Source organism: Erpetoichthys calabaricus, chromosome 3 (genome assembly GCF_900747795.2).
Source record: "Erpetoichthys calabaricus chromosome 3, fErpCal1.3, whole genome shotgun sequence".
In the NCBI taxonomy this organism is placed as follows: domain Eukaryota; kingdom Metazoa; phylum Chordata; class Cladistia; order Polypteriformes; family Polypteridae; genus Erpetoichthys; species Erpetoichthys calabaricus.
The window spans coordinates 296,658,932-296,677,082 of NC_041396.2; the positions used below are offsets into that span (position 1 = coordinate 296,658,932).

Consider the following 18,151-nt stretch of genomic DNA (forward strand, 5'->3'; position numbering starts at 1 on the left):
ATCGCGCTTCGCCTTTCGCGACTTCACTCCATCGCGGATTTTATATGTAAGCATATTTAAATATATATCGCAGATTTTTTGCTGGTTCGTGGATTTCTGCGGACAATGGGTCTTTTAATTTCTGGTACATGCTTCCTCAGTTGCTTTGCCCAGTTGATTTCATACAAGGGACGCTATTGGCAGATGGCTGAGAAGCTACCCTGGCTTACTTTTCTCTCTCTCTTGCGCTGACTTTCTCTGATCCTGACGTAGGGGGATTGAGCAGGGGGGCTGTTCGCACACCTAGACGATACGGACGCTCGTCTAAAAATGCTGAAAGATTATCTTCACGTTGCTATCTTTTGTGCAGCTGCTTCCTGAAACGACATGCTGCACGGTGCTTCGCATACTTAAAAGCTCGAAGGGCACGTATTGATTTTTGATTGAAAAACAAACTCTGTCTCTCTCTATCTCTCTCCCTGCTCCTGACGGAGGGGGTGTGAGCTGCCGCCTTCAACAGCTTTGTGCCGCGGTGCTTCGCATATTTAAAATCCAAACAGCCCTATTGATTTGTTTGCTTTTCTCTCTCTCTCTCTGACATGCTCTGCTCCTGACGCGCACTCCTTTGAAGAGGAAGATATGTTTGCATTCTTTTAATTGTGAGATGGAACTGTCATCTCTGTCTTGTCATGGAGCACAGTTTAAACTTTTGAAAAAGAGACAAATGTTTGTTTGCAGTGTTTGAATAACGTTCCTGTCTCTCTACAACCTCCTGTGTTTCTGCGCAAATCTGTGACCCAAGCATGAAAATATAAAAATAACCATATAAACATATGATTTCTACTTCGCGGATTTTCTTATTTCGCGGGTGGCTCTGGAACGCAACCCCCGCGATGGAGGAGGGATTACTGTATATATGTATGTGCTGTGAATATTCTTGTGCTGTCTGTAAGTACTCATATTTCTTTATTTGTCTCATTTCTTTTTCGTCTTTGACATTTTTCTGGGTAATGCATTATAAAGGGGGGTTCGGAGTATGGTTATATTAAATAGTATCTGTTTATTTGTTCACTTTTTTGGGTAGGATTGTCTAAAGGGAATATGTTTACAGTTCTGTTTGGGTTCTCATAATATATACTCGTGTGTTTAATTTACTTCATTGGTCTGGTGGTTATTTGTTGCAATACATAAAGGACACCTCCATCAAAGAGAATCAAATTAGGGCTAAGGTTCTGTCTATTTCCGTACCTGATATAATTAGTCTCTCTCTAAGACAGGGGTCTCCAACACGTCGCTTGCGAGCTACCGGTAGCTCGCAGCCCCTTTCCAAGTAGCTCACCAAAGGGTTAATGAATCCTACTTAAATTTGAAAACTTGATTAGTCAAATTAGGGGTGGGTGATCTTTCCAAAAAATCACATCACGATCCACAATCTGAATTGCAATCTATCTTTTCAATGTGGCATACACTTAAAGAGAATATCCGGACTCTAACTCCTCAAAGACCTAAGTAACACTTTATTTTAAATATCAAAGTTCAATTCAATTCAATTGTTCTCTCGTTCGCTAGCTAAGCGGAGTTAAGGAACACACCCTGAAGCTGGCGAGTGGAAGGCCCCACATTTCAGTTCACTGTGTGTTTCTCAATTTCGCGTTAATAAATCGGTACCACAAGCGAACTATGATACATAGCGAAATGACAGAAGGCGCAAAATCAACCGGAATGTTCAAGCAAATTATAGAAAAAAAAAACCTGATCTAAATCCGTTAAGTAGTTCTCTCGTGAAAAGCAGACAGACATTGGATTTTATATATTATACATTAGTAAACCTTCAAAATAATGTGTAGTTAAAGTCTCAACAGCATTTCTGGAGCTTAGTAGAGCCAGATAACTATAAGAATCTTCACCAAGCAGCTCTGAAAATGTCTGCTTTGTTTGGGTCTCCATACCTCTGTGAGTCTGACGTGAATGTCATGAAGTTAAAGTTCAGAACAAGACTGACAGACAGATGAACATTCAAATGACTCCAGAAGAGTGAACCTCAGTGGCTCCACTCCACCATACACCTCAGTGCCAGTCATCTGAATAACTAAAAAACACGTCACACATGCAACTGGACATGTGAATAAAGTGACACAGTGACATGGAACAAAATGACAAATGAATAAGTCGGATCTGTGCATTTGGAATTGCATTGTTCTGTTTTGACAGCATTCATGTTTTAATTCAATAGTGTGAGATACACTAGAAAATGCACTTGCAGGTGAACTCAATATTTTTTTGTGATGTTTTAATGCCAAATGTGAATTGTGGACACCGACATTTTGTAAATGTTCAAGCAAAACAAGCTTATTCAGTTTGTGTGGGTTGAAATAAGCTACGAGAATAAACATTAGAAAACAGGAGTAGCTGTCGGCCATGTTCATTTTGTAAAAGTAGCTCTCGAAAACATGTTAGAAAACATGAGTAGCTCTCTTGGGGGGGAAAGGTTGGAGACCCCTGGTCTAAGAGTAGGAGGTTCTCATGTGTGCCGGGCTCCTGATCTTACGTTTAGAGGAACTCGCTACAATGATATTCTTTTAGAATGGTTTTTTTTTTTTTTTTTTTCCATGAACTACTTTAGAGCTCAGTTTCTGTTAACTATTCTCTGTTTAGAGGTAAAGATGTATTTTATTTTTTGTTAGGCGCTTTATTTACCATGTTATCATTTTACTTTATAATGTCTGCCACCATTTTGTAAATCGGTTGTCCAGATGCTAGTCCCAGTTGCTAGGGGTGTGGCTAAATGCAATGCAATGGATGACATAAGTAGCGCAACAAATTGCATATCGGCATGACACGTATTTCATTACCTGTGTTCGGATTAAATATGCTCTCAAAGTGAGAGGCGTTTATATTCTAGATTTAAGTTTCGAGTCCGTTTTTACAAGGCGTTTGCTTAACGGTTTTCTATTTTGTTATTTTTGATTTCTCTCCGTTCTCTCTGTAAAGAGACTGGCTTTGATCTTTGACCTTGCTTCATTTTCTGGTCTTTATTTGTCTATTTAGGCTCTGCCATAACACCCTTCATTGTGGAGAGTTCTGACAGAGTGCGTTATACTCCCTTAAAGTGGGAGTTATTTAATCAGTGCCATTGATGTGATGTCTACCAAGCTGGACCAATCACCCTCCTGCCACCACGCAGACAGTAAAGCAACATTCTACTTTAAGGAATGAGGATGGCTGCTGTTTAGGATGAGAATAAGAAGTTGATTGAACGAAAAAAATTAACAGTATATATTATGGAGGTTAACCCTCTCTTCTATGCGGTGGTGTGCTGGGGAGGCAGCATTAAGAAGAAGGATGCCTCACGCCTGGACAAACTGGTGAGGAAGGCAGGCTCTATTGTTGGCATGGTGCTGGATAGCTTGACATCCGTGGCAGAGCAACGGGCGCTCAGCAGGCTCCTATCAATTATGGAGAATCCACTGCATCCACTAAACAGTATCATCTCCAGACAGAAGAGCAGCTTCAGCGACAGACTGCTGTCACCGTCCTGCTCCACTGACAGACTGAGGAGATCGTTCCTCCCCCAAACTATGCGACTCTTCAATTCCACCCGGGGGGGGGGGGGGGGGGGGGATGTAAACGTTAACATTATTCAAAGTTATTGTCTGTTTTTACCTGCATTTTTATTACTCTTTAATATTGTTTTTTGTATCAGTATGCTGCTGCTGGAGTATGTGAATTTCCCCTTGGGATTAATAAAGTATCTATCTATCTATCTATCTATCTATCTATCTATCTATCATTACACACCTTCTAGTCACTTAGCTTTATTACAACGGTGAGACCAGTTGTGGCCACAGCCCCCCACCCACTTTTTTCCCCCCCCCCAATTCTGTCCTGGGAGAAAAAAAAAAAAACATCAGGTAAGTGGGCCTCTCTTCTCTGTGCGAGGTCCAAAACTCACACTTTTCTTACTCCTCACTGCTGCATTGTATGCATTGTACATCTGGCCAAGTGCTCACTGGTTGTCAGCTCACATGCACCCATCAGGGCGAGTTGGGCGGAGCCTCACCAAGTATGTCAGACTAGAAAAGTGGCCAACATGGGTGTACATGGCGACGCCCGCCCCAACTCAGTTAAGATTATGTAAATGAAGTCTCTGACTGAAAATTGCACCAAAAGTCACGTAATGTAACGTGACCTTCAGGATAACAACTCAAAACACAAAGAGTTCCACAAGAATGGCTAAATTCAAGCAAAGCCTGTGACTACCAGGCTTCCAAGACTTGCTGTGCAACCACCTTGAAGAGTCTGAACTATTCAGCAAAGACTGATGGGTAAGACCAAGAGGCAAATCCCATGGGAAAGCTGAGCTATTAGCTAAACAAAAGAACGACAAATTAACTGAATGGTCTCCCCTCATTTATCACATTTCTTACGTTCTTATGTCCAAAACAACCTGGGGACTTGAGTGCTACAATTCAGGCCACGCTAAGGATTGACCGTACATGCTAAAGGTTAGAAACTTTATGAATTATGTGCGTAACAATTAGAATCATTCAGCTATTTTAAAGAACGGCACTGGGGCAGCTGGGACAAGACAGGTATTTGTTCCTCAACCAACAAAAATTACTTTGTAAACCATATTGGTTGAAAAGGTTGTTGTGGTTTGGCATCACCTGGGATTGGTTTGTTGGTGATGTGTCATGAGAAGTTAAATACCAGTCCAACTTGCAGTCTGAAAAAAAGTGTTAGTGTACCAACTGGCATGCACTTTCACAAATGAAGTCTTAACTTTTAAAAACTCCTACTGAAGAGTTAAACAAATTTCTAGGACACTGACCATGCTGTGTAGACCAGTGACACAATCACGAGCTTTAATACATTCATTCAAGTGGTGAAGACTTTCAAAATGCACTATATTTCCCCTAGGGACTTCTGCCTCTCTAACATGGCGTGCCACTTGGCAGCACGCCTTCAGCACCACCGTCTCCCTCAGTCCCTCACCCCACTCAAGGAAGGGGACTCGCACGCCAGTTCACCAACCTGGAGGGGTGCAAGCATCGATGGGTGACTGCACGAAAGTTGAGCGCCTTTTGGTGGGCATGGGCAGCGCCATCTTCTGCTCCTTGTGCTTTGCCAAGGCTGCCTGCACTGCTTCTGTGTGAATATCTGAAAAGAAAAGGAAGATAAAAATGGTCAGCGTCCAACAGAGAGATGTCTGCCCAGGACAGACCCTGTAACCCAGGTAACAATGACAGGGGTGTCATCCCTTTCTTTAGCAGCATGGATGGCATTTCACAGCGTGCTATGAAAACCTGTAGCAACCAATCAGGTGACATCTTCAATGACATCTTTCAATAGTTCACTGAGAGGAGTCTGTGGTGCCTGCCTGCTTCAGAAAGATCACAATTATAAGAAAAACAAAAATGGACAGTCTGAATGAGCACAGACTGGTGGCACTCACTCCCGTTGTATTGACATGCTCTGAGAGACTTGGTGGTGGGACACGTTAAAAAGAATATTCCGGATAGTCCTGGGCACTTCCAGTGGGCATATCGTCACAACCAGTCAATACAGGATGCCATATCCCTTAGACTTCATGCTATCATGACACATCTGGACTGCTATGCCACTGTCCTGTTTCTAGACTACAACTCAGCATTTAACACTACTGACCAAGCAAAACTGGCCACCAGATTCTTCAATTTAGGACTCCATACCACCCTCTGTAATTGGATCTGGCACTGAGTGAATTCCAGAGCAGACATATGACCAGAATTTGATGAGGGGCAGGAATGAATGTAACCATACAAGCAAGCGGTGCGGAAGCAGACGGAGATAGTTAGTCGTTACATTAGAGGAAACCCTCGCAGTTAGAGACTCAGATGACTGCTTTGTTGAAAGAACTTCTCCAGCACGGCATGCCGTGAAATCCTTGAGTTCGAGTCCCGCCACCACCATCTCAGGGAGGACAAGTGGATGAAAACCAGAGCGAACGCCAGAGAAGAGACAAATGGACTCTTTCAGGGGAGGAATAAAGACCGCCTTGCTGAGGTAGAAGGCCAGTTGGCTGAGACCTCCCAGACAATGACTTTGTTTTTGACTTTCTTTTCAATGATTTTAATCTCCTCCGTTGTTAACTGGTCATAGTTCGGCAATTAAATAATGGACGGATATTGTACTCTATTTATGTTTAAACAGTTTCTATGTTGCTCTCCATGTGTTTTAACAAACCTGCATTTTTATGTGTACCAGTTCTGTATTTAGTAATTAGTATAATCTGTTCAGTGGTGCCTCGTACTTCAAACTTATTTCAGAAAAATATCTGGTGCCTTCTCCTTCTAATTAGCGGCTCCCCTGCTCATCCCATATGGGCCTTGCAGCAGGGGAGTTGCTCTATCACCGCAGGTGCAGCTGACCTTCTGGCCTGGTCCGGTAGCCTTCCATCCCCTGGCTATATAAAACTTCCGCCGGACCAAGACTCGAGTTCCCCCAAAGGCCAGGGCGCTCATGCAAGGGATCAGCCTCCCTGACTCCTGTTACCTTCTGCAAGGAGTCGTCATCACTACCGATCACTCCAGCTTCTCGTGACTGTTCAGCTGGTACGACTGCTTCCAACTGCCCCTCTACAGAGTGTCGGCCACAAGCTCCACCTCAGGGGCTCTTCTTCCAGCAGCCTGCTTTCTAGCGAACCTGCTCTCGCTCCGGCTCTCAGCCGCCTTCTTCTTCTTCCTCCTCTAACCTCTGCTCTCTCTTTTTCGTCTCCCCCTTTTAATGTGCCAGCTAGTTCTTATACGGCTCAATGGGCGCAGTGTCTTAATCACACACCACAGGAAGCCGATGAAGCAACTGAACGATCGCACCCTCGCGGCAATTTGGATAATTTAAAACTGGTCATTCTTTTGAAGCCGCGGACCCGCTATACCACACAGGGGAGCCGCCAATTAAAAGGCGGCGGCACCGGGTGTTTAAAAAGGAACGACTTCCAGCCTGTTAATTTTAACCTCGTTTTTTTGGTAATGGAATTATTTTAACCTCCACTTGTCACTTGTGGCTTTAATGGATTATTGATTTATTAACTTTGTGCATTGAACTTTATTTACACACTTTAGTTTTGATTGTTTTTAATAAAAGCACTAACACTTCTACACCAGTGTGATTTGTCCTCATCTGCCAGCTCATCCAGTTACATTACCGATGGGGTTGGGGTTCAAGAGGCTCCCAAAATTGGAAGAGGGAGCTAGGAGCCGGACCTGCACCGTCACAGAGCGATCAGTGAATTATTTGCCTTTTGCACACGTATGCAGCATTCCAACTGTACACAATGCAATTTAGAGGCCTACAGGCAAGTTCCATGAAAAGCATCTCCTCTGTGTCCGCTACGTTGGAATACAGTTTGCTTTCGTCAAGAGTGACCAATCAGGGAATGAGTAGAGGAGGGCCACGTAATAAGCACAAACCAATCAGAGAGCACAATTAGAGTCCGTGTTGTCAAAACTCTTCATTTTCACTTATCCATGCTACAACACTTAAGTCTGCGTTTTGCAAAAAAATATACAGGCTATGGAGTGCATTTTCAAAAGTCTCCATTTTCACCGAGGGTTTAAAAAAGCCAGTGTAGTATGGACAACCAGCAAAAAAAACAAAAAAAAAACACAAACATCACAGACGGGATGTAGCCTGAGAAGTGCGGAAATAAAAAGTGCAGAGCAGAATCTTATTTTTTATTTTTTAGGAGACTGTGCTCCTTTAAATGTAAGGAATGACATCATTTGCATGTTCTACAAATCTGTGTGGTGTGCTGGGATGGTAACATCACTTGAAAGGGGGCCCACCGAATCAATAAACTGATGAAGAAGGCAGGTTCAGTTATGGAAAGTCTTCTGGACCTGCTGGAGGTAGTAGTGGAGCAGAGCGAATGAAGACTAAACAGTGCCATTATGAACAATGCTGCACATCCTCTCTCTCACCCACAGGCACTGAGGACGTTTAACCAAAAAATTATTCAGTAGAAGTGTGTCAAGAAACGCTACTGGGGCTCCTTTGTACCAACAGCAATACGTCTGCCTCACTGGGACTGTTCTCTGATCTTTAGCCAAGTCAGACATTTTCTTCTTTATTATCATTCTTCTCTGTATTTGAAATTTCCCTCTTGGCACAAATAAAGTACCACTGATTGATCTATCAGCCCCAGTACAATTACCAGTGAGACAGCACAAGTCGAAGCTCTGATGAGGGAATAGGCCTCAGAGGGTGCATATGAGAAGTTACACACTTGGGGTGTGTGTGTGGTGCACTAATCCAGCACAGGGTGAGCGACAGCCCAGCGTATTTCATGATCCATCACTTGCTGTTGGTGGTGTGTAGAACAAAGCAAGTGATCCTCTTTTACAGGGCAGCCATGTCTGTAACACTCATCATTCTGCGCAAAGAGGAAGACTTGACATCACACATGGACCTACGTCAGGTCAGGCTGGGGAGCAGGCACTGGTACAGCGCGTTGCAGTACCCACCCACATGACGAAACAGCTCAGGATCCCCGGCTGGCAACCCCTATACCCGCACCCCCTCAGGCAGGACTTGGTTCATGGGTATGACGTTAAACTGCATTTTGGCCCTGCATGCGGTCCTCCAACTTGCAGGGAAATCATGGGGGTTTGGTGGCAAGATTGGCAACTCCAGCTACCATAAAAAAAAAAAAAATAAATAAAAAAAACTCTGTACCATAAAACGCATCTCTGAGACGACAAACAGGACTCCTTTCTGCTCTCCTCTGGAGTAGCTCTGCTGCAGTCGCCCATATATCATGGCTGCTTGCATTATGAAGGGGATTGGGGTAAAGCTCTCGGGAGCCCCCAGCCCCAGAAGAGTCAAAACCGTCGGACAGCCAATGGGGTCAGGCCTGTCAAACATCAGAACTGGTGTGGTGCGGAGTCGTCATCCGCTGCATGGCAGCACTTGAGTCCCATGGACTACAAATCCAAAAGAAAAATCGGGAGTGGTCTCCCCTGGACTTTCTCATATACTCAGATATGGGGATTGATATTTGAGGAGTAATGTATGTACATTACAGAACCATCAACAACAAATCAAATTATAAAAGTTGAATAAATTGGACTCTGCAGCGGCATGAATAAAAAAGTGCCAATTTCGGTTAGTGAAAATAGTTCAAAAGTTGATAGAAATCTACGTTTTGTATCTAATACTTGTATGCAAAATTTGGTTGACCAAAGTGAAAGCACACTCAAGTTATCGTGTTTACACACACAGACAGGCACAGAAATGTAATTCCAAAAATGATATTTCCAGACTCGGGGAGGTCTAAAACGTTTAGATTCATCAAAATCTCGAAATGGAATTTTTGAAGGATTCCAATACTTTCCCTATACTTTTTATACAAGAAAGTAAAAAAGTTAAGTATGAAGGCATTTAGCCGTGGCATGGCAGAAAAAAGCACATTGAAGGATCCCGAGTTAAGCACGACTGGAATGAACATTAAAAGATGCGAGACTGGTAAACAGTCACAACAAGTTCAAGCGCTTGCTTGTCACTACCCACAAAAGCCTGCAATGCCACCCTATCACCGGAAACCAAGCTGCCTGTCACACCTTCCCCTACTTCCCTTTCCACACGAGTGGTCCTGTGCCATTCTAAATGCATGCTGTGTGCCTTACCTGATCTGTAGCGTTCATCCCGGGTGCCCCCAGACCGGGCACGGTGGTACTTGGAAGACGAAGATGCTGGTGCAGGAGTGGAAGTCTGGTTTCTGTGTTCCGTCTGCAGAGCAGGATCTACACCTGAGTTACAGAGAAAGAGAGGGAAAAGTTATTGCAGCTGGCAGTTTGGGAAGGTGATGTAGCAACCTACTCAAGGCGGCCATCTAGTAACATCTGTAAGACAGTTGGGGAAGCATCCTGCTGCACTAAGAGTCCATTGAATGGTCTGGCCACAAGCAGCAGCAAGTGTGCCTCTTGTCAGGGTCATCCCATGTGACTGAGCCGAAGCAGAAGGGCACTAACAGGACACGAGGCTTGAAAATAAACGACAGAAAGGAAACAAAGCCAAGCTTTGTCCTGCCATCGGCACCCTTCCTGGCACTAACTGGAACTGAAGTCAGTTAAGAGCCTGATGGGAAGGATCAGAAAATCAAGTGACCACCGGCTCCCTCTGCGGCTCCTTTCCTAACCTGACAGGACAACTCTGGTGCCTCGCCGGCCCTCCTCACACTCCAGTGTGACCACCAGATCATGTGAATTAGCAGGTTGGCAGCAAACAATCTTGTCCCCGAGCTGCCCTCCAGTCCCTGCCCCATCCCACAAAGATAAACCCAGTATGGCCTGGACGAGCCAATGTGTGCCGTGCATCACAAACCATCTGCTCCCCAGAAATACAATAACCTCTAATTGGTATCTTGTACCCCTAAAATAAAAAATGATGAAGTTAATACAATCTCAAGCATAAAATGCAGAACCCTATCAGCAGAAGACAACCAAGAAAAAAAGAAAAAATCCCCCCATTTATGAGAACTGATGAACGCCAAGAACAAAGTAGATAGATAGATAGAGATATGAAAGGCACTATATAATAGATAGATAGATAGATAGATAGATAGATAGATAGATAGATAGATAGATAGCTGTGAAAGGCACTATATAATAGATAGATGGATACATAGAGATATGAAAGGCACTATATAATAGATAGATAGATAGATAGATAGATAGATAGATAGATAGATAGATAGATAGATAGATAGATAGATAGATAGATAGATAGATAGATAGATGGATGAAAGGCACTATAATAGATAGATAGATAGATAGATAGATAGATAGATAGATAGATAGATAGATAGATAGATAGATAGATAGATAGATGAAAGGCACTATATAATAGATAGATAGATAGATAGATAGATAGATAGATAGATAGATAGATAGATAGATAGATAGATAGATAGATAGATAGATGAAAGGCACGATAGATAGATAGATAGATAGATAGATAGATAGATAGAGATATGAAAGGCACTATAGATAGATAGATAGATAGATAGATAGATAGATAGATAGATAGATAGATAGATAGAAGGCACTATATGATAGATAGATAGATAGATAGATAGATAGATAGATAGATAGATAGATAGATAGATAGATAGATAGATGAAAGGCACTATATAATAGATAGATAGACAGACAGACAGACAGACAGACAGACAGACAGACAGACAGACAGACAGATAGATATATGAAAGGCACTATAGATAGATAGATAGATAGATAGATAGATAGATAGATAGATAGATAGATAGATAGATAGAGATATGAAAGGCACTATAGATAGATAGATAGATAGATAGATAGATAGATAGATAGATAGATAGATAGATAGATAGATAGATAGAGCTATGAAAGGCACTATATAATAGATAGATAGATAGATAGATAGATAGATAGATAGATAGATAGATAGATAGATAGATAGATAGATAGATGAAAGGCACTATAGATAGATAGATAGATAGATAGATAGATAGATAGATAGATAGATAGATAGATAGATAGAGATATGAAAGGCACTATATGATAGATAGATAGATAGATAGATAGATAGATAGATAGATAGATAGATAGATAGAAGTGAAAGGCACTATATAATAGATAGATAGATAGATAGATAGATAGATAGATAGATAGATAGATAGATATATGAAAGGCACTATAGATAGATAGATAGATAGATAGATAGATAGATAGATAGATAGATAGATAGATAGATAGATAGATAGATAGATAGCTTTATTAATCCCAAGGGGAAATTCACATAATGTACTTTTTTGTACTTCACGTTTTTGTAACATAAAGTAATCTCAGCATTCAATCCCCAGCACAAATGCATCATAAACCTGGAAAACTTGTCAATGCCCTCTAAACCTAATGACACAAAGGTGACTCACTGCCTGCGACCCCACACCAGCCCCCCCCGCCAAGTGGAATAAACCTTAAAATCCATTTGCCCCTCAAAACAATCCAGAAGGGCTAGCCTGCAAAAAAATATATAAAATGCCCCTACCCAAACTACTAAATAAGTCACCAGACCTGCAAAGAAGGTGAAAGACCCTCACTATAATATGTAGTAGAGCTACTGGGCGGGCAAAAAAAGGTCAAACTCAGCCTCTCACAAAGTAGACAATCCAACAAAAGTGCAGGGAAAGAAAGTAAAGCCAGCCTAAAGACCACCATGCCTCAGAGTGACTGGAGAAATGGATGAAACCCACCTAGCCGTGGCGCCCCCCACATGTACAAGAATCAAAATTCCGTTAAGAAAATGTGAAAGTTCATCTCACAGAGTTAGGAAAAAAAAAACTGAGTAGCCGTACAAACCAAAACCCAGACCTTCCCAAAGGAAAATAGTCACATGTCTTGGGGAGGGGGGGGCCAGCACATAAAGCGTCAAAGTAGAGGCACCACTGTACCCTGCCAGTCAGAGTGCACCGACATGCCCAAGAACCAAAAACAAATGTGGAAAAAATTTGAAAGCCAATCCCACATTCCCCACTCCAAGAAGCAGAACAGACACCTGGCCTGCAGGAAAAATTAAAACTGAGCCCCCCCTCAACATTTTACATCAAAATCCATCCCCTCTTAAAAGCAGAAAAGCAAACAAGTCTGTAAAAAAAAAAAAAAAATATATAGAACCTACAGCGTCATACCCTAGCAGTCAAGGAATGACAGAACCTACAGAAAAGGGTGCAACCCCGCCAGTCACAGTGCCCACCCCACAAGTAAAGGAGGAAAAAGGCCTGCGAAAAAGTTTCAATCCTGTCCCACCTATCCTGCACCGCAAAAGTAGAAAACCCCACCAGAAGAAAAGTGAAAGCCAGCCTCTTACTGAAACTCTGCCCCACATAACTACTCCCAAAGAAAAAGTCATCAGGACTGCATAAAAAAAAATCTGAAACTGAGCCCCCCAACCACTGTTACAAACCAAAATCCAGCCTACCCCCCCAACCCAAAATAAAAAAGCCACCAGGATCGGGGAAAAAAAAAATGTTGAAAGTTGGCCACTCACACCCACCACAATGTCTGCTGGACAGCAACTTAGAAGAAGCAGCAGTCCTGCTAAAATACTGTATTTGGGGGTCACCAGCAGACAAAAGTGAGACCTAGCCCTTACCAGCCACTCCTTCCCCAATATTTCAAACCCAAAACTAGCCCCCTAGCAACATCTGTTAGAAAAAAAGTGAAACGTGGCCCACGTAGAAACAGAACCAACAAAACCAGACGCACAGAAAATGCTGACACCCTGCCCGTCACAGCGCCACCACCAATACAAAAACGAAAAGGTCTGTGACAAGATTTTAAACCCTGTCCCATGTACCTCACCCTTCAAAAGTAGGAAATCCCACCAGAAAGAGAGTCAAACCCAGCCTCCTTCTACCCGCCGCATTTCAAACTCGGCCCCTCACAAAAAGGAAGGGAAAAACTGTGAACCCCTGTCACTCATTCACAGCACCCCCCTCAAGGACAAAAAGGAATAAAGACCTACAAAGACATCTGAACCCCAAAAAATACAAAAGCTACCAGGCCTGCAGAAAATGCTAAAGCCCGACCCCACACTGCCTCCCACAACTATAACAGCCAGCAGGCATGCAATCATTTTTGAAACCCAGAGACCACTCCCTCCCAGTATAACAACCAAACAATCAGAGAAATGTGAAAACCAGCCATCCCCCCACACCCCCCCCCCCCCAAAATTCCAGCCCCGCTACTCCAAAGCCCGGTTTGTCAGTGACAACAAACAGGCCACCACGACTTACTGCCTTGCCTGCCCACAGATCTGAGCATCTCTTTCTGCCTGCTGCTCACCTTCCATGACAATAAAAATGCCAGGGCCTCAGGACCCTATAGAAAACTGCAATCCCACAAAGACCAGCAGAGCCCCAAAACAAAGACTACCAGGTGTCAGTCCACCTGCACTTCACCCCCCAACTAGAATAAGCACCTCTTCCTCAGCACGTACCACTTGCCCTGAATGGATAACCTACTGGCCTATCAGAAGCCCACCCAGTTCAGAAGAAAGCCTTCACCCCTCGAGTCCAACTGACATATAATCCATGACAACCCCCGGTCCTCTCGCGTATCTCTCTCTCTCTCCCTAAGGTTCCACTGTGTTACCCGGTTAAGCTCACCTGGCATTGCGGGGCAGAAGGGGCTCCCCCGGCCGAGATGACACAAAGGGAGCATTGCCACAAAAGGGTGTGTTATGTGTCCCCTTGCAGCCGTCCTCGAAGAAAGAGAAAGACAGAGAGAAAGAAAAAAGGCTGGCGGCACCAGCTGTGAAAAGGCACGCGAAACAGAAGCAATTCTCGTTGCCCCCACCACACACACACACACACAGAGACACACACAACTCAACTAAAAATCAATCCCACCCTCCTCACCAGCTCAGCTGCACGCTTTTCACACTCACAGCCTCATAAACCGCCAGTCCGGCTGGCTTGCCGGTGTCACTGCCATGAGGGACACTTCCTCCTCCTCCTCCTCAGGTCTCACACCCCTTCGTCTATCAGGTAATCAGTGACATCACGACAAACAATGCCGAGGGGGCGGGGTCTTGTCCAGTCGCCAGCGGCAACACAGAACACAAGATGGCCCACACAGGAATGACAACAATCTGAGACCTTCCAGGGGAAAACTGGGAAGAGCCTGATGTCAAAAGGGAAGTCGGAGGGTTGCCATGACAAAAAGGGAACAAAGGGAAAAGGGCCAAAGCTGAGCAGAGGGGATGTGTGGTGTTAGTTGTTGGGTTATCTACCCCCTGTGTGCCTGGCCCACTCTTCCTAGCCACATTTCAATGATGCAGCTGCGGCCTCTTCCTTCAGACAGATCCTCGGCCCAAAGGGCGCCACCCTGAACTCAGTCCCGACTCTAGAAGCTCCTAAAAATGACAGCCAACCAGAAAGAGACTGAAACTGTGAGGCGCTGTCACCTCTCCTGTCATGGGGAGGAAACCCGGAGGACGCCATTAGGGGTACGGGAGGGAACAAAAGGAAGGATGAGTGCGTGTTATGCGGCGGATTTGTAGGGGGTGTGGACTGAATGCGTACCCCTAACTGTCACTTCACGAGAGTGGGTACAGATGTACTGAAGGACAGGTTGGAAACTGAAAGGGACACCGTCTGCAATATTGGAGCAAGAGTGGGGCACACCACCGGGGGCTATCAGAGGAAGGACTTGAAGAGGAGAAATGGAGTGAGGAGGGCATAGGAGTGCCAGGGCCCTTCACACCAAAGGGACACCGACAACTCAGGGTTAAATGTCGGGGTTGGTGGGTTGCTGTCACACTACAAGCAAATAACCTCAATTCATAATGAACCTGAGTTTAGGGTCTTAACAGCCACCACACAGAACGGACCACCACTGAGCTTGTGACAAGGCTGTCCATTAGTCACTGCACCACTAGAGGGCACCAGAGCCTTAACAACCCACCGGCCAGTCTGAGCAGACATGTGCCTGCATGTCTTCTATAGGGGGTGGGGGGGGGTTGGTGGGGGTTTGATGGGGGGCTGGGAGGGGTTTTGTATAAGACAGCCAATCACGTTTGGCATTTATCATGCCGGCACTAATCTGGCACAAATTGACAATAAATGCAGATGTGTGGCTGTGATGGAAATACAGATATGAAGAAAGTTGATCGGCTTACTGCACTCAGACCACCACCCTGGGCACATTGAAATTAATAATCATCTGTTCCCCTGGTGGGACAGACAAGAAGTGAACCAATCACAGTCCACTTCTAGTACAAATGGGCACCTGTGCAGTTCCACTGCTTCTGAAAGAACCTTTCACACCAAGGTCCGTGTCTGTGACGCTACCCTTTCCCTTATACCTGCATTACATCCCAAGTAATGTGCCAGAGTGGCTAAGGGCATTGGGCTTCAAACCACCAAGGATGCCAGTTCATGGCTAAGGGCATTGGGCTTCAAACAACCAGGGGTGCCATTTCAAATTCTGCCTGTGATTCACTGCGTGACTCATTAACCTTCTGGCGCTCCAACTATAATAAAAATATCTGGGAAAAGCTGTAACAAATCCTGAGTTTGGGAGCTGCCTTTGATGCAGGTGTCAGCTAAATTGAAATTTATGACAAAAACACAATAGTAAAGAGGATGATGCCTGCACCTAAGGCTGCTAAGGTGCCCGCTCTCACCCCCTGGCCCACAATAAGTGATGTGACTCAGCCCCCTGCCTGCTAACCTGCACTTCAGCAAAGCACTCCACAATTTGTTGCAGTGGCTCAGCTCAACCACTATGTCCACCCTCAAGTCCATCTTCACCATCTTTACATGAGTGGTCTGACCTTGCTCAGTGGCCCCTTGAAACACCTGACAAGCCCAATCCTGTCATGTGACTGGACAGTTTAGGGTAGTGACACAGCTCAACCATTGCGACCACATGCAAGTCTGTTCCTATGCGCCTTAACTTAGTGGTGTGACCCTGGCTCAGCAGTTCCCTCGGCCCACCTGACCACCTCAGTTCTGGAGCATGACTTTACAATTTAGAACCGCGGCTAAGATTGGCTACTTAAATATGTCCACTTGAAAGTCTGTCCTCAACATCTGAGATCAGTTGTGTGATCCTGTTTAGCAGGCCCCTTGACCTGGCCGACCACCCAAAGCCAAGTCGTTTGTGTAATTTAGTATGGTGGTTCAGCCCAACCACTGTCTCCACTTACATGTTGTTAAAAGCACCTTAGCTTAGTGGTATGACCCTTCTTGGTAGCCCCCCTTGACCAACCTGACTACCTAAATCCAGCCACTCAACCCCATAGTTCAGCACAGAATCTCACATCTGCCACTGCAATCACAGAAGTCTACTGGTGTGACCCTGCTGAGTAGGCCCCCTTAACCCACCTAACCACCTCTATCTCACAGATTTACTTTACAGTTTAGTATGGTGGGCTCAGCTCCATCTGCAAGTTCATCTTTAATACCTTACCCAATTGGTGTGACCCTGCTTGTTAGCACCTTTGATCCACCCGATCATCTCAATCCAACCAGTAAACACTACAATTTAACACAGAAGCACATCTTGGACACAGTGATCAACTGCATACTGTATCTGTCCTTACCACCGTACCCCTAGTGGTGTGACCCAGCTCAGTAGCCCCCTGGAACCATCTGTGACCCTCTCAGGCCAAACTTCAGAACTGAACACAGCTGCTCAGCTTTGAACACCTGTAAGTTGAGTCTCACCAGCTTATTTACCCGAGTGGAGTGTAAAAAGTCCGCCTGACCCATCTGACCACCACAATCCAGACTTGAGCATTTACGACAGCGACTCAGCTCGGCCACTTGACTATGTCCATCCACAAGTCTGTCCTTGCAACCATAACTGAGTGGTGTGACCCTGGTGAATAGACCCCTAGAACCATCTGTGACCATCCCAATCCAGACTTCACAACTGAGCACAGAGCGGCTAAGCTCAACAAACTGACTACGACCACCTGTAAGTTCGGCCTTACTAGCTTACTTAACTGAATGGTGTGTCAGTAAACCCCTTGACCTACCTGACCACCACAATTTAGGACAACGACTCAGCTCGCCATCTGACTATGTACAACAGCAAGCCTGTCCTTACCACCTTAACTGACGCGGTATGATTCAGCTCCGTATCCCCCTGGAACAACCTGTGACCACCTCAAACCAGATTTTACAATTGAGCAACTCAACTCACACAGTAAGCCCCCTTGAACTATCTGTGACCACACCAATCCAGACTTCACAATTGAGCACAGAGCGGCTAAGCTCAACAAATTGACTATGACCACCTGTAAGTTCGACCTTAATAGCTTACTTAACTGAGTGGTGTGTCAGTAGACCCCTTGACCTACCTGACCACCACAATCTAGACTTGACAATTTAGGGCAGCGACTCAGCTCAGCCATTTGACTATGTCCATCTGCAAGTCTGTCCTTACTACCTTAACTGAGTGGGGTCACTCAACTCTGTGTCCCCCTGGAACAGTCTGTGACCACTTCAATTCAGACTTTACAATCAAGCAACTCAGCTCACACAGTTAAGCCCCCTTGAACCATCAGTGACCACCTCAATACAGACCACAATTGGGCAACTCAGCTCAACCACTTGACTATGACCACCTGCAAACAAACCACC

The 18,151-nt window shown here is 44.7% G+C and overlaps 1 protein-coding gene across 5 annotated transcripts in view; it reads right to left on the bottom strand.

The window, feature by feature from the left end:
* dip2bb (disco-interacting protein 2 homolog Bb) overlaps positions 1 to 18,151 on the bottom strand; it is a 265,832-nt gene that overhangs the window by 108,413 nt on the left and 139,268 nt on the right. For 4 of the 5 annotated variants that reach the window (XM_051925024.1, XM_051925021.1, XM_028798568.2 and 1 more), the window contains exons 3-4: positions 9,645 to 9,767; positions 5,014 to 5,139 (exon numbers count right to left, since the gene is read on the bottom strand). In XM_051925024.1, coding sequence (XP_051780984.1) covers positions 5,014 to 5,139; positions 9,645 to 9,767 — 249 coding nt within the window. Of the gene's footprint in view, positions 1 to 5,013; positions 5,140 to 9,644; positions 9,768 to 14,164; positions 14,270 to 18,151 lie in introns of those variants that run through there. The other variant, XM_051925023.1, reaches the window with a different exon arrangement.